This window comes from Pongo abelii, chromosome 1 (assembly GCF_028885655.2).
Source record: "Pongo abelii isolate AG06213 chromosome 1, NHGRI_mPonAbe1-v2.0_pri, whole genome shotgun sequence".
In the NCBI taxonomy this organism is placed as follows: domain Eukaryota; kingdom Metazoa; phylum Chordata; class Mammalia; order Primates; family Hominidae; genus Pongo; species Pongo abelii.
The window spans coordinates 25,237,902-25,254,803 of NC_071985.2; the positions used below are offsets into that span (position 1 = coordinate 25,237,902).

General features: G+C 36.9%; 1 protein-coding gene across 7 annotated transcripts in view; it reads left to right on the plus strand.

Moving 5' to 3' along the window:
- WDR26 (WD repeat domain 26) overlaps nt 1-16,902 on the plus strand; it is a 49,450-nt gene that overhangs the window by 1,642 nt on the left and 30,906 nt on the right. For 4 of the 7 annotated variants that reach the window (XM_063716550.1, XM_054519681.2, XM_054519674.2 and 1 more), the window contains exons 2-6: nt 1,108-1,207; nt 1,308-1,412; nt 8,233-8,369; nt 13,307-13,404; nt 14,505-14,661. In XM_063716550.1, coding sequence (XP_063572620.1) covers nt 1,108-1,207; nt 1,308-1,412; nt 8,233-8,369; nt 13,307-13,404; nt 14,505-14,661 — 597 coding nt within the window. The remainder of the gene's footprint in view (nt 1-1,107; nt 1,208-1,307; nt 1,413-8,232; nt 8,370-13,306; nt 13,405-14,504; nt 14,662-16,902) is intronic. The other 3 variants (XM_003775419.5, XM_063716559.1, XM_054519670.2) reach the window with 1 other exon arrangement.

The following is a 16,902-nucleotide window of genomic DNA, read 5'->3' on the forward strand; positions in this document are numbered from 1 at the left end:
CCGTTTTGTATACACACAAAGAAAAACTAAGGGGATGGAAGGTAGGATTGGTGGGAGTGCCTGATGAAGGAGGTGCAAGAGGCAGAGTCAGAATGAAATGAAGTGGGGAGGACGTGCAGCAGCAGTCAGTTTCCTACATTCAGAGTGTAGATTAAGCTCTCGGGCTAGCCGATGTGTACTTTTGCATTTATGGATTTCTTGGGGAGTGGGGAGGAGAACAGAACTTTTTTAAAGTGGCATAAGTATTTCGGTTTTCAGGCAGATCGTTGCACTGTTTAGCTAAAAATTAAGTTTTAAAGCTGAATAAGAAAGCATTGAAACATAAGCACAAAAAATATAAGACTGATAAGTGAAGGTTCTTAGATACCAGAATACATGAGGGAAGAAAATACAGTTGATGAATCTTTTAAGTGCTCAAAGACAAATTTGTGGTAGGAAGAATTCACTTTATTCCCTAGGGAAAAGGATTAGCATGAAAACAGATTTTGTAAATGCTAACAGAACATATTACTGAGACAAGAAGCAAGCTGACAGCAGCAGGAGGAAATAACTCGTGACTGTTTGGAACCTACACCATAGTAAATTTGCTATTTTTAGTATAGAGAGAAAGGGAATGATTTTTGATGCTGGATTTATTTTAATTTTAAGGATTGACCTAGTAGAATTTCTATGCAATCTAATACCTGGATATATAAGCTCTTAACTGATACGGGTCATCTCTGTTACCTTGTGTGAAGCTAATAATTTTTATCTTTCAAAATGTAGTAATGTAGTATGTAGATTCTGGTTTTTCATTTATTTGACTAGTTGGTTACAGCACATTTTTAGAAATTTTACACTTTATACATTAAATTGAGACATTAAATGGCAAACTAGGAAGAACTTACATTGATTCTGGTTTCAAGAAAGGTTTTTAACTTGACTAGGAAAAAATGTAGGTGTCAGTTTTAAATAAAGTTTGTTTAACCAGGCACATGAAAGCTATTTTTTTCTTCATCATGAGGCTAGCTTAAAAACTTTGCATCTGTTTTCATGGACATTAGTTTATTTGGAAGATTAAAACCCTAAAGTTGGTCAGGTCTGTTTTACACTGTATCTTTCCTGCAGCCAGACTGTTGATCTCCTCATGCAAGAGTCAGGATGTCGTTTAGAACATCCTTCTGCTACCAAATTCCGAAATCATGTCATGGAAGGAGACTGGGATAAGGTAAAGTAGGGCATATAGAGCTGTGTGACTGCTGCTAAAATTACAGATTTGATGTGCATTTTGTGACATTTCTGTTTCTCTTTTATACCAATTTTTACAGGCAGAAAATGACCTGAATGAACTAAAGCCTTTAGTGCATTCTCCTCATGCTATTGTGGTAAGAGGCGCACTTGAAATCTCTCAAACGTTGTTGGGAATAATTGTGGTAAATACACTTTTGTTCTTAGTTTCACATTTATGCTTATTTTAATAGGTTATTGATAACTCTAGGCTTCTGCCTCTTATAAAAAAAATAAGGCCTAAAAGTAGTTAAATTTCATATAATTTGTAAACTAGGATGAGTATAATGTTTTAAAGTATGAGTTTTATGTCTTTAAAATCATACTTAGTAAATGTGTCATTTGAACTTTATAAATTAAGCTCTACAAAAAATATATTGAAAGCTCTTCATGCTTTCAGTGCTACTAATAGAGGTTTTATATTTATAGAGTTAAAGATAAATTATACTTTTATTATGTTACTTAAAATACTGAATGTGCTGGTTAAAGAGAAAATGTGTTTGGGTGTGTGTATATCCATGCAGCCTTAAGAAGCTGATACATGATCTTTTTTTTAATCTTTGGGAATTACAGTTAATTCAAGCCAACTCCGTTGGTGTGCTGGCCATTTTCCATTCTAGCATTCCAGTTGTGTGAATTGACAGTGTCAAAGTTTGTATAATACGGATCACTCTGGTGGAGGGTTTGTATGCAGATTTGACCATTTGGCCCTGCTTACTGGCCTTATTTCCCCGACAAGATCAATTTAGTAGTTTAACCTGTTAGCCTCTTTCATAAATCTTAATGAATCTTTTAGACTTATGGGCTTTAATTCTTCAGTAGATGGTGGTGAGGGAGAGAGGAGGAAATAAGTTTTTTCTAAATGCTGGAGTTTGGAAACCATGAAGAATCAGCTGCTAGCTGCTGGCTTTTTAACTTCTAGCTGATTCATTTGTTGTCAAAAGCAGTTTCCTGTCTGGGGGTGGGGAGAGAAAGAAGGCAAATAGGAAGTGAAGTAGAGAAACCAGCTGTTTGTTAAGTATTAGTAATTGACTATTACATTTTGATTTTTTTAAAATTGAGTGAAACATTAATCTTTTCTGCCTCTTGCTGTAAAAATAAGGCCTTGTGTTTTCTTCTTTTGAAATCTTATAACAAAAGAGTTTTCAAACTCAGTATAATTCTACACAATAATATCCTAGAGAAATGGGCTTCAGGTGAATTAAAGGTGCAAACAAGCAAGAACAAATACAAATTCATTTAAATTGATGATGTAGTGTGTTATTTTTATTCTTTCATTAAATAAAATATTAAAAATTTTAAACTACTGTTGACTAAGATGATTGGTAATAAATTATAAAATAATTCCTTAGTAAAATTTAAAAATAAAAACAAGTTAAAATAGTTAAACATCTATATTCAAAGGGATTGGAAATTTTTCGTTAACTAAAGTTTCCTCAATTGGTGTGTTTGGGGTTTAAAAAAAAAATACCCAAGTACATTTTATTGAGCAGTTCTGCATAAATTTTTGCTTCTGACTGAATGAGCTAATATAAAAACAATTAGATGGCCAAAATAAGAATTAAGGTTGCTTTCCCACTGGGCAAGTTAGCACTACTTGTGTGTTGACAATAAAGAACTTGCCTGTGGACTGGTTTAAAATGTGTGTGATTTCTAAGAGGTTGTTTAGGCTTCACCCAAATTATATCTGTAATTTAGTAGTAAAAAATTTAATAGGCTTACTTCCTATTTTTTTCTTATTTGTTTATAGTAATTTGAGAGTTCTGTATTGGATTTCGATTATGACTATCTCATTAGAAACCTTCATTAGAGGCAACATGTAAACTGAAGAAAGGTAGTTATAGATAATAAGGAGGAATCCTTTCTTTTTACAGCCTGTTCAGTCTGTAGAACATTCTAGGGTCTAATAAAAGATGAAGATTAAATCTCTGGCTGAGCCTCATGCCATCAAACTGTTTAGGTATTTATAAAAAGAAAGGGGTTCCAACTTTTATCTCACTTTAAGCATTGATGAATCAATTGCTTTTAAAGATTAATTTCAACATTTTTTGAAGTTGCTCTTCACCTCTCTAATTGTGTTTAAATTTACTTTTCTCATCCATCCCATCTCCAGAAGAAGAGAATCTAATATAAGCTTAAATTTGTAATAATATCTTAGAAGACAACTATTAGGATTTCTTTAAACATAATTATTTTAATTGTATACCCAGACACATTTGATGGCTTAGTCTAGACTAAAATTGTACTTTATTTTTTAAGCCTGAATGTTTTCATTGACCCAATCCACTCTCCCTACAGCCTACTCCCTTTGTTTTTTGTTTTGTTTTTTTGAGATGGAGTCTCGCTCTGTCGCCCAGGCTGGAGTGCAGTGGCGCGATCTCAGCTCACTGCAACCTCGCTTCCCAGGTTCAAGCGATTCGACTGCCTCAGCCTCCCAAGTAGCTGGGACTGCAGGCACACGCCACCATGCCCGGCTAATTTTTGTATTTTTAGTACAGATGGGGTTTCACCATATTGGCCAAGCTGGTCCCGAACTCCTGACCTTGTGATCCGCCCGCCTCAGCCTTCCAAAGTGCTGGGATTACAGGTGTGAGCCACCGCACCAGCTGTTTAAATGGTTTCCGATTAAATGGTACTAGGAATGGCAGAAGTTGCTCTCATGAATCAGCACTTTTTTTTTTTTTTTTTTTTTTGAGACGGAGTTTCTCTTATTGCCCAGACTGGAGTGCAATGGCGCAATCTCGGCTCACTGCGACCTCTGCCTCCCGGGTTCAAGAGATTCTCCTGCCTCAGCCTCCCAAGCAGTTGGAGTTACAGGTGTCCATCACCACGCCTGGCTAATTTTTTTTTTGTATTTTTAGTAGAGACGGGGTTTCACCATGTTGGTCAGGCTGGTCTCGAACTCCTGACCTCAGGTGATCCACCCGCCTCAGCCTCACAGAGTGCTGGGGTTATAGGCGTGAGCCACACCGTGCCCGGCCAAATCAGCATTTTTTAGTTTGGGTTCAAATATACTTCGCCATTTCTGGGCAATTTGGATGGGTATACAAGACCAATAATAGAAAACTTTTTTTATGTCTAGAAATATTTGGTTATTTTTTAATATAATGGAAATATGCTTAACAAAAATTGGAGTCTGAATTCAAGTCTTAACAAAAATTCAAGTCTTAACAAAAATTAACTAGTATATTTTAAAGTCAAATAGGAGTTTTGAGAGCCAAGTTTAGATATAATTTATTTCCCCTTTTCTCTGAGAAATCATGATTTAATTGATAAGATTTGGTTATGACCTTACTCCAGAGTTAGAACCACTACTGAATTAGCTAGGAGGCCGCCCTTGAGAACCAAACTTTCTGAGTATCTTAATTTCTGGGTTTTTCTTTCATGTTGAGTTCAGTTTAATAATATGGGAGCAAAGGAAGGAATAAAGCAATTCAGTATTGGGTGGACTAGGGGAGCAACAGCAGAATTTACAATGTGAAACTATCATTCAAGCTATCCTAGTCACTTAACAATTTCAAATTTATTAGATATTAAAATGGAGAAGGAGATCTTGCTGGGCCCAGAGATGGTGAAAAATCGTTAGAGACCAGAAATAATCTCTTAAGAGGTCTAGTTGGGAGTTGGGGAAAGACATAAAGGAGAGTTTATTTTCCTAATCTTTTTTTGTCTTTATTTCTTCAAGATTTTTTTTTAAATATAAACATTAGTAGAGCCCTGTCCCCATCTCAGCAAGCTTTAATTTTGTCTGATTTTTACAATGTTTTCAGTAAATATTTAACATTATTTGTTAATTAAAGGGTGTTTGCTTTCTTGAGGTTATATTTACATTTTTGTGCTTTAAATTTTGGGAGGTAAAATACAGTTTTACTCCCCACCCTTATATGTGTCAAATACTTCAACTGATTTTTTGGAGAATAAACATTTTCTTTCAAACAAATCTCTAGCTGTGCTTGGCCAGCAGCATGTTAGTTGCCATGCACAATACCAGGATTTGATATCTGTTTGAGAATATTCTTGGTCTTGATCTGGATAAAATGACTCATAGAGAAATGCTCTTGTGCTACTTTTATAGCATTCCCTGTATATACAGAAATATGTGTTTATATTGGCTTCTCTCAGAGTTTTAGTCAGCCTTTCTCTGCTCTCCTGCCCCACCTCTGCCCCACAGAAAGAGAGTAACGTGTTGTATCAAGATCTTGGTGGGAAAATAAGGGAGAAATAGCACTTTGGGCACTGTCCCTGCACACATTGGAATGGGGGAGGGGTGGGCATAGGAGCCTAATGATTGATACCAAAAAATATATAAATATTAAGTAAATAAAAAACTTGCCCTGAAATTTTTTTTTAAGCCCCTCAATTCCCAATTACTAAGAAAATTTAGTGAAGAAATTACATCACATGCTCTGGCCAGTTCCATGTGACATTTAAATGAAAAAGTTCTGCAACTGAATATGATTTTCAAGTTTGAATTTAAAAAATACCACAAAATGGAATGAAACTTTTTTTTTTTTTTTTTGAGACAGAGTTTTGCTCTCGTTGCCCAGGCTAGAGTGCAGTGGCACAATCTCGGCTCACTGCAACCTCCGCCTTCCGGTTTCAATTGATTCTCCTGCCTCAGCCTCCGAAGTAGCTGGGATTACAGGCACCCGCCACCACACCCAGCTAATTTTTTTGTATTTTTTTTTTTTAGTAGAGACGGGGTTTCAGCATGTTTGTCAGGCTGGTCTCGAACTGATGACCTCGTGATCCACCCGCCTCAGCCTCCCAAAGTGCTGGGATTACAGGTGTGAGCCACCACGCCTGGTGGAATGAAACTTTTAACATTATATTGATAAATGAAAATATATGAGGTCTTCATTTCATAGTTGCATTTTTTTAGAAGCTAAAATGGTGCAAATATCCAGAATAACTTCAAATATAAAATTCTTTTATTTTTAGATTTTTTGTGTGTGTGTGTTTAGTTTTTGGTTTCTGTGACCTGATGAATGTCAAAGTTTTTTCATTTAACATAGGTTAACTTCAGGCTATATGTACAGTAATGTACTTTTCAGAGCATCTTGGTAATTAATGTATTTCTGAAACATTCATTAGTCATTCTAAATTTATATGTAAAATTTGATAAGTGTAATTTTCCTAGAGTTACAGGAGTGTCTCAGTTTGAATTTTTTTCTGTTCCTTAGCCATATATTTAAGATGAGATTTGTATCAAGCAAAAGCAATGTATCTTATAAATTTAAATACATGCCTAACTTATATGAGAGGGTTTATTATTGCTTACTTTCTCTAGAAACCACTTTTATAAGCTTACAGTTTATATCTCTCTTCTAAATATTCCTTGAGAGAAAATCTTGTAGAGCAGTTTATTACACTGTTAATTCTGCAAATAAATGGTAATTTCTCCACAGCATTTCGTGACAGCAGTGTATTTTTTTATGGTTTTAAAGTAAGCATTTTGGGCCGGGTGCAGTGTTTCATGCCTGTAATCCCAGCACTTTGGGAGGCCAAGGTGGGCAGATCACTTGAGGTCAGGAGTTCAAGACCAGCCTGGCCAACATGGCAAAACCCTGTCTCTACTAAAAATACAAAAGTTAGCTGGGTGTGGTGGCGGGTGCCTGTAATCCCAGCTACTTGGGAGGCTGAGGCAGGAGAATCGCGTGAACCCAGGAGGCAGAGGTTGCAGTAAGCCAAAATCACACCACTGCACTCTAGCCTGGGCCACAGTGAGACTCTGTCTCAAAAAAAAAAAGAAGAAAAGCATCTTACGAAGAAGAAAAATTGTACTTTAAGTTTTAATTTTAAGTGGACTTGAGATCTTTACCACTGTATTCCTTGGAGTCTCTAAGTATGACTAACATTTCCTACCTACTGACTTCTCTGTTTACATCAGTTGGCTTGCTCAAGCTCCACAAGTAGCAAATATGATGAAAAGGTCCCTCCAAGCTGTGGTCCTTAATTAGGTTTAAGGTTTAAAAGAAGTTTCAAAATGATATTTATAAACATCCCTTTTCTCTTGTAAAAAACTGCAAAGATTGTGACCACGTGATTTCAAGTTAAAAGTAAAATAATAAAGTAGCATTTAAAAGTATTAAAGTCAAAAACACAGTTCAGGAAAAAACTAAATGTGAAAGTGTCTCACAGCTGGAAAGTGGTTTATTGGTTTAGGGGAGAAAAGAGCGAATAATAATTCCCTGTGCTTCATTTTTAAATGCATCAGTGATCAGATTGTCAGAAATACACAAGTACAAATATTGAATCTTTTTAAAAACCTTTAAGTTCGACCATCTAACGTAGACATCCCTTAATAGCCACCTAGAAGAGAGTGAGTGCATCAAGCTTATGCTTGTCCACGTTAGTTGTAGGAAATTCAATACTTTGCACACCAACTTGTAGTCCATTTGTTGGACAGCTCTTAAATTTTGATAAGCCAAAATATGACACTTTTCTCCTTCTCCTGAGTGTGTCTGGTTCTGATTTCTGGTCTACTTATTCCCTCTTTCACATTGTAACTTAAATAGTTCATTTGCTGTTTTTTTTCTCTAATCTTTTCAAAACTTGTTGCATAAAACCCCCCAGTGCCCTAGTTATAAAGTCATACTTTTTAAAAAGCAAATTTCAAGTACTTGGAATAGTTCTAAATTTTTATATAAGAACTAAAATTCTAGGAGATTGCTTTGAGAGGAGAATTCATTTTTTCCAAGGCTGATGCCTCAGTCACTAATGATCTAGTCTGATTTGAGATTATTTGTTCAAAGCAGAGTTTTAGTAAGATGTGAAATTGAGCAAAGTCACATTTAATCTACTGCGGCTCTACTAAACTAAAATATTTTGAGTCATCTTGAAGCTTTATAAAAAGTTATTTCAAAGGGCATAGTAGAATGGTTTCTACTGTTCTGTTTAGGCACAAACATTTTCTGAAACTTCCATCAACTTTTTTCCCCTGACTGCTGCTTTCTGTCATGTCAGAGGATGAAGTTTTTGCTGCTGCAGCAGAAGTACCTAGAATACCTGGAGGATGGCAAGGTCCTGGAGGCACTTCAAGTTCTACGCTGTGAATTGACACCGCTGAAATACAATACAGAGCGCATTCATGTTCTTAGTGGGTAAGGAAACTGAGTTCTTGAACTCGGGTTAATGGAGGGCCAAAGTTATATTTCTTTAACATTTTTCCAAAATATAAAATCTTGATTATTGCTAAATTCTTAGATATTTGTCTGGGTAAACTCACTCCTGTGTGGATCAACTAATTTGGTCATCCTAGGAAACTGTTCAGATTAGGATAGAGATATATTTAAGTGGGTGAAAGGGAGAAGAAAATATGTATTGCCTGTGAAATGCTATTTTAGAATGTTCTATGAAAACCCTATTACATTCCAAGGACAGCTTTTGTAGTTAAAAACAAAATAAAAATCATACGATATGGATCACAGTAAACAATGACATTTCCAGTATTGGTGCACACTAACTTTTTTAAGTGAATACTTGTCATGTGCCAGGCCCTTGCTAAGCTTTTCACATAAACAGCCTCATTTAATCCTCACATCAACATCAGTCCTTTTTTGGGGGGTGAAGGGTAGAGACAGGGTCTTACTATGTTGTCCAGTGTGGTCTCAAACTCCTGTGATCTTCCCACAATGCTGGGATTACAGGCATGAGTCACTGTACCTCGCCACATTAATCCTTAAAATGTTAGAGTACCCAAAGGTTTGATCCTGGGCCTCCTTTTTAGTCTCTATCTACATACTCTTTTTAGGTAATCTCGTTCTATACCATGCCTTCACATACTATCTGTATACCAGTGACTCTTAAATTTAGCTTCTCATCTGAACTCCCAATATGTATATCTACTGGCATACCTGACATTCTCCACTTGGATGTTGAATAGATGTCTCAGTTGTATGAGGCTGGTGTGCAGTGGCACAGTCATAGATCACTGCTGCCTCTAGTTTCTGGGCTCAAGCCATCCTCCTGCCTCACCCTCCTAAGTAGGTAGGATTTCAGGCATGCACCACAACGTGTGGCTAATTTTTTCATTTTTTGTAGAGACAGATCTCGCTATGTTGCCCAGGCTGGCCTTGAACTCCTCCTAACCTTAAGCAATCCACCTGCTTCGGTCTCCCAAGGTGCTGGGGTTAATAGGCATGAGCCACTACACTCAGCCTCAAAACAAAATTCTGGATTCACCCCTTCATGGTAAATACACTCAACAGACTAGGAATAGAAAGGAACTTCTTTGACCGAATAAAGGGCATTAATGAAAACTCACAGGGCTGGCAGTGAAAGACTGAAACCTCTCTTCTTGTGATCAAGAATAGGACAATGATGTCTACTCCTGCTACATCTGTTCAACATTGTATTGGAGGTTCTAGCCAAGGAAATTAGGCAAGAAAAAGGAATAAAAGGTTGAAAAGGAAAAACTAAAACTATCTCCGTTCAAAGATGTCATGATTTTATATAAAGAAAATTTAAGGAATCCACTAAAAAACTCTTAGAACTAATAGGCAAGTTCAGCAAGGTTGTAGGATACAAGATCAATACACAAGAATAATGGTATTTCTATAATCTAGCAATTAATAATTCAGAAAATGGAATTAAGAAAAGTTTTATTTATACTAGTATAAAAAAGAATAATTTAGGAATAAATTTAACCCCTACAGACCTGTGCCACTTCTAGTATATCGCAAGATCTTCAACCCAGTTGCTTAAGGGAAAAACTTAAGCCTCATATTGCTTTTTCTTTATCTTTTAACTTTGACATGTATGGCCTAATTCTAAAAAACTAAAATTTTCATTTCTCTGAACCTCCACAGTTTCTAGCCTAGTTAAGCCATGGACATCTCTCCTAGAATATTATAGTAGCTTCCCACCTAGTTACATGGTCTTCACTCTTAATTTCTTTCTTTCTTTTTTTTTTTTTTTTTTTGAGACAGAGTTTCACTATTGTCACCCAGGCTGGAGTGCAATGGTGCAATCTCAGCTCACTGCAACCTTCGCCTCCCGGGTTCAGGTGATGCTTCAGCCTTGCCTCCTGAGTAGCTGGGATTATAGGCATGCACCACCATACCCGGCTAATTTTGCATTTTTAGTAGAGATGGGGGTCTCACCACATTGCCAGGCTGGTCTCGAACTTCTGACCTCAGGTGATCCACCTGCCTCAGCCTTTCAAAGTGCTGGGATTATAGGCGTGAGCCACTGTACCGGGCTTCACTGTTAATTTCTTAACAATGCGTATTTCACACAGCAGCTAGACAAGTAAGCAAAACCATAAATGAAGTCTTTACTCCCTTGCCACTGGCTCTCCAGCAGTCTTAAAACCCAAAATCTGTGCAAGGCCTCAAAATACCTGATCCTTTTCTGCCATCTTTTTCTTTATTCATTACTCTAGTGACACTCGTGCTCTTTCTGTTCCTTAACTTGCCACCCCTTAAGGCATTTGCACTGCTTGTCCCCTCCGTCTGAAATGTATGTCCCCCAATCTTTGCATAGCTGGGTACTCCTTGCTCAGCTCCCAGCCCAAGCATCATCATCTCCCAAGATTACCCACTGGGTAATCTCGTGACATCACTCTGTTTTTATGTTTTTTCTTTATAGCATTTTTCACTATATGATATGGCTCCAGCATCAAGAACAAATATGTGACACATGAGTTTGTAAATACAGAATGATGGACAAAAGAATGGGCCCAAGATAAGGGCCCATTCCTTGCAGATAAGGAAACTGAGCCTCAAAGAAATTAAGTAGCCAGCACAATATGAAGCTAATAATTCAGAAAGCGGGACTCAAAGCCTGGTTTGACTGATTCCAAAGTCACTGGTCTTACTCACTACCACATCTTGAAACAGTAAATTCTACAGGTTTTTTTCTTGTTGTTTGAAATGGAGTCTGGCTATGTTGCTTAGACTGGTCTTGAACTCCTGTGCTCAAGCAGTCCTCCCATCTTGGCTTCCCAAAGTGCTAGGCTTACAGGCACGAGCCACCACACCTGGCCTGCTAGATGTTTCGATATGGTAGCTGACAAATTTCTTGTTCCGATTACCCTTTTTTTTTTTTTTTTTTTTTTTTTTTTTTGAGACAGAGTCTGACTCCATTACCCATGCTGGAGTGCAGTGGCGCAATCTCGGCTCACTGCAACCTCCACCTCCCGGGTTCAAGCAGTTCTCCTGCCTCAGCCTCCCAAGTAGCTGGGATTACAGGCGTGCGCCACCACGCCCAGTTAATTTTTTTTCTGTATTTTTAGTAGAGACGGGGTTTCACCATGTTGGCCAGGCTAGTCTCGGACTCCTGACCTCAGGTGATCCTCCTGCCTCACCTCCCAAAGTGCTGGGATTACAGGCGTGCTGATTACCTTTTTAATGCGGTATCTGATTTCTTTGTCATCGGAATATCATTCACATGATGATTTTTTTCCTGCTCTTGTGTCAGAACATATAATTTAGTCATATGGGTTTTATTCTGAAGCACACCATGAGTTTTTCACCTAAGGAAATGGCCCAAAGGTGGCGAGAATGTGGAACTGGGATCAGAACCCAGGGTTTCTCCTTCTCAGTCCTATGTCCTTTTAGTTATACCATGTGACTTTCTGTAAACAAATTCATTTAAAACTTTAAGATTTAATATGTATTTTCACAAGGACATAGAAGCAATTCTAAGTCATTTTTGTAAAATTTTAAAAAACATTTTAAAATATAATTATTGATAATAAACTTTGCCCAAAAAAAGTTATTTTAGAAACAAAATATTCACAATAGCCAACTTCCGGCCGGGCACGGTGGTACACGCCTGTAATCCCAGCACTTTGGGAGGCCGAGGCGTGCGGATCACGAGGTCAGGAGATCGAGACCATCCTGGCTAACATGGTGAAACCCTGTCTCTACTAAAAATACAAAAAAACACAATAGCCAACTTCCTATAGAGTATTTTGAGTGTAATTACTTACATTATTAAATAAGTTTTTTTGATCAGTTAAGGCACTATTTATGTACTAAAAATCAAGAGAAAAAGTAGTTCTGCTGTTTGGAAGAGACTATTAAATCATTTAGATTCTAAACGAAATATGCTTTATGCAGTTAAGAAAGGGAGGGAGTGATACTCATGTTAACTGAGAGGTATAGCAGGTCGTAGACTAAGTACTTAAAATGCTTCATCTTCAAGAATCCTCATTACCCTATTTAATATTCTTTTTACAAGTGAGAGGAACAGATTTGTCTGGCAGAGCATGAGACAAAATAGCAGGAGAGTTACTTGCCAGGTCTAATCTCCATGTTTGAATAATACCTTCACTTCTTTTATTTTCAAAGCCCATTCTTCTGAGAAGAGCCAAAACCAGGTCAGGGTCACAGTCCAGCAGGGGCCCCTCATGTATTCTCCAGAATCTGTGAACTTTAGCATTTATCCCACCTTCTGTACATACAGTAAGCAATAAAACAGTTCCCCAGTTTTGTGCTCTGGGATCTCAATATCTTTCACAAGATGACACAAGGATGATTATCCAGTTATACTATTTCTTGAATGATGTTTATTATAAAGTCTTGAAGGTATGTTCTTTGAGTTTTATTTTACTATTCAGAAGTAGTTAAGTGAGCCTAGTGGTTAAGAGCAAGTTCTACAGCTAGAATGCCTGAGTTTGTATACCTACTTTGCCTCTTAACCCTAGGCCAGTTACTTAAGCTTTCTGTGCTTTGGTTTCCTCATTTATAAAAATAGAATAATAATAGTGCTTACAGGGTTGTGATAAACATTAAAGGAAGTAATATGTGTTGAGTGCTATAACAGAACCTGCACAATAAGAGCCATATATATAATATATAACAATAACATAAGAATTTGTTCTGTTAATAGGTAATATATATTTAGGTATTGTTACTTTACATTTTAGTAATTATATGCAGGTGCCATGTTATATTAATGAATTGAGTCCACTGTAGAAATTTCTTGACATGTATTAGTAAGAAGCAGATAGCCAGATGGTCAGTACTTTTCAATTATATTTATTACAAAGAAATGGGTTTAATATTGGTTGCTTTCTCTGTTGTATATTTAGGTATCTGATGTGTAGCCATGCAGAAGACCTACGTGCAAAAGCAGAATGGGAAGGCAAAGGGACAGCTTCCCGATCTAAACTATTAGACAAACTTCAGAGTAAGAGTCTTAATTTTTTATGTTGCTGTGTTTTCTCTTAGATTACAAATGGATACAGTGATCAATTAGGAAGACATATCTAGACATACTTTTATTGAGTGCTTAGAAGAGGGAGAATCCATTTTTTCAGACTCTGTCATGGAGTCTAAGAAGGTAACCTCAGGAGTCAGTGAAAGGGCACTGGTTCCAGAGCAGCCCTTCTTTCACTTGTATTATGTGGCGATGCTCCCCCTTAAGATTTTATTTAGGGGAAAAGTGCTGTGTTTAGAGAAAAAAATATGTAAGCCACAGTTTTAAGTCACAAGTGCTTTAAAGATTTTGTTGATTTCAATAGTAAAGTCCAGGTTTCTTTAGGTAAATTGTTTTATTCTTCCCCAACCATGTTATATTTATTCTAGATTGTAATGCGGGTTTCATTTTTGCTGTATTTTTGTGTAAAAGATGTTGTTCTCTCTGAAAATTATATGATTCTATAATTTTGATGTTGAAATGACAGTGATGATCCTAAGAATCACAAAGCCATGCAGTTGGGGAGGTATAAGGGATTCAAGGATTGCAATAGGTTGGTATGGATATCAAAACACCAGTTACTCCCTGAATTCACACAGTATCTTTGGCATTTGGAGCAATTTGTACTTGATCTTAGCCAAAAGGCCAAGAAGCGATTTTTAGAGCAGTTTGATGGGAACTAGAACTTAACCTATTGCAGCATTTGCCAAAATTTTGCTCTTTGTTAAGTGGAGATTTTACTTACAGCTGGTCTCCTTCTGGTACACAATAATTATCTGATATTCTTTTCATTGTTGGCTTCTTTTTCTTCATTTTGTTGTTGCTATTCCTCACTTATCCTCCCTGCCCCTAGAAAATCCACATATAAAATAAACCCCTCCCACCCAAATATATGCAATTTTATGAGCAACATAGCTATTGCTGCTGACAAATATTCGTAAAGCTCATGTATCACATAACCCAGAACTTCTCTATTTAAGGAATAGATACTATTGGGGTAGGAACAAGTACAGCAGAAGATGAGCAAATGTCTTCAATAAAAGTTTACAGTTTATTATTATTTCTCTTTTTTAAAATATCTTCTATTAAAGCCTATTTACCACCATCAGTGATGCTTCCCCCACGGCGTTTACAGACTCTCCTGCGGCAGGCGGTGGAACTACAAAGGGATCGGTGCCTATATCACAATACCAAACTTGATAATAATCTAGATTCTGTGTCTCTGCTTATAGACCATGTTTGTAGTAGGTAAGAGGAAAACTTCCTATATTCTGAAATAGGCTAACATTTTACAAAATTTTAGTTTTCTTTTTTAGAGTCTTATCCTGTAGCTATATAACAGTTCATGTCTGATTTAGCATTTGTTCACGAGTAAAGCTAGAACTATGAAAATTGAAAATTATGAGAAATATCTGTGTGTTTACTTAGTAACCATACCTTGAGAACTGAAGTTGGGAAGCCAGTTTTTCGTTATCTATAGGTTTGGTTAGTTGTTTTCTGTGTCTGACAATTTAACTATGTCCCAAATTATTTACTGCACGTGAAGATCATGGTAATACTTTTTTCTTAATGAAAGTTCTGCTTTTTAGTAGAAGATGGGCTCTAAAAATGGCTAGAACAACAGCTATTAACTTATGATTTGGGTTTTTTTTTTACCGTGTGTACCCATGTCCATAATTTAACTTGTAAGAATTCAGGCTTCTCTTTTGACATTAGGAGTATTTTGAGTAAAAATATACCTAGTATTTTAATGGTCTCTAAAAGTAAAGTATAGCTTTATTTTGTTCTTGATGTTTTTGTTGGTTTCTTTTTTAGACACAGCCTCTCTCTGTTGCCCAGGATAGAGTGCAGTGGCATGATCATAGGCCACTATATAGCCTTAGGCTCAAGTGATCCACTCACCTCAGCCTTCTGAGTACCTAGGACTATATAGGCATGTGCTACCATGCCTGGCTAATTCTTAAATTTTTTTGTAGAGATGGGGTCTCTCGCCCCAGCTGGTCTTAAACTTCTGGTCTCAAGCAATCAATACTTCTGCCTTGGCCTCCCAAAGCACTGGGATTACAGGCGTGAGCCTCCATGCTGGGCCTAAAGCATAGCTTTAATATATCGAATAACAGATTGTGAAATATTTCAGACTTCAAGAATGAAATAATTTGGATCTGGTGAACCAAAGAAAAAGAATAGAGAATAGCTGCAATGCATGTGCTCAGTTGCTTTTACCAGTGATATCAAAGAACTAATGAAAGTAACATAAATAAGGACAAAAGTATATTAAGTATGAGGGCTTTGGAATAACGAGGAACTTCTGAATAACCATAAAAATTGTCTATATATGCATATCTCTACTGTGATATAAAATAATTTTTTACATGTGTATAAACCACTTTTGTACCTATTGAGTTGTTAACCTCACTCTCCCTACTTGAAGTACAAAAATAATAATAGTTTGAGATATTGGCCTTAAATTACTTAAAAGGGTTATTTTATCTTAAAGTATTAGATTATTACTTGGTACATATCTTAAATATTCTACAAGGAAGTCGTTAGAAATTTTTTCCCCTATTCCTTTTAAACTCTTTAATAATATTCATTGACCTGCTTCTAAGGATTTTAAAATCTTTTTGTATAAAATTGAACAGCGATACGAAGAGATAATAGATTAAAAGGCTATATAGTTTCATGGTTCATAGCTGCATTAGCGGATCTGAGAACAGTGTTAAAATTAAGACGCTTGTGAACCCAAATCTTTTTTTGGTTCATAAATATGAATATTTTGAAAGGTGGTTACTAAACATAATGGTTCAAGAGGTATCAGTAGGTTAAGAGCTTGCCCTCCTATTTGGAAACTGAGATCTATGGGAACATGACCAAAGTGTTTTAACATCTACATCAGTACCTATGAAACTAAGTGATGAAAAATACTTAATCTAACTTTTTCCAACCCTCAGGTCAGGGACCAAGCTCTCATAAGCCTGTGTAGAAAAGCAGTCCAGGCCAGTTGCGGTGGCTCCCGCCTGTAATCCCAGCACTTTGGGAGGCCGAGGAGGGCAGATATGAGGTCAGGAGATCGAGACTATCCTGGCTAACACGGTGAAACCCCATCTCTACTAAAAATACAAAAATTAGCCGGGCGTGGTGGCAGGCACCTGTAGTCCCAGCTACTTGGGAGGCTGAGGCCGGAGAATGGTGTGAACCTGGGAGGCGGAGCTTGCAATGAGCTGAGATCACAACACTGCATTCTAGCCTGGGCAACAGAGTGAGACTCCGTCTCAGGAGAGAAAAAAAAAAAAAAAGTAGTTCAGAGTTTTACAGAGGATTGAAAGCATCCTTTTTCTTTTGAAATAACCATTGATTAGAAGGTATTCTCTGTAATCTTCAAACCTTCACTCTATGCTCCTACTTACCTCTTTCTCCCCCTCCACTTTAGAGCTAACTTCTTGAAATCATTGCCTACTACACATTCGCAATGTCTTTGTCCTTGCTTTT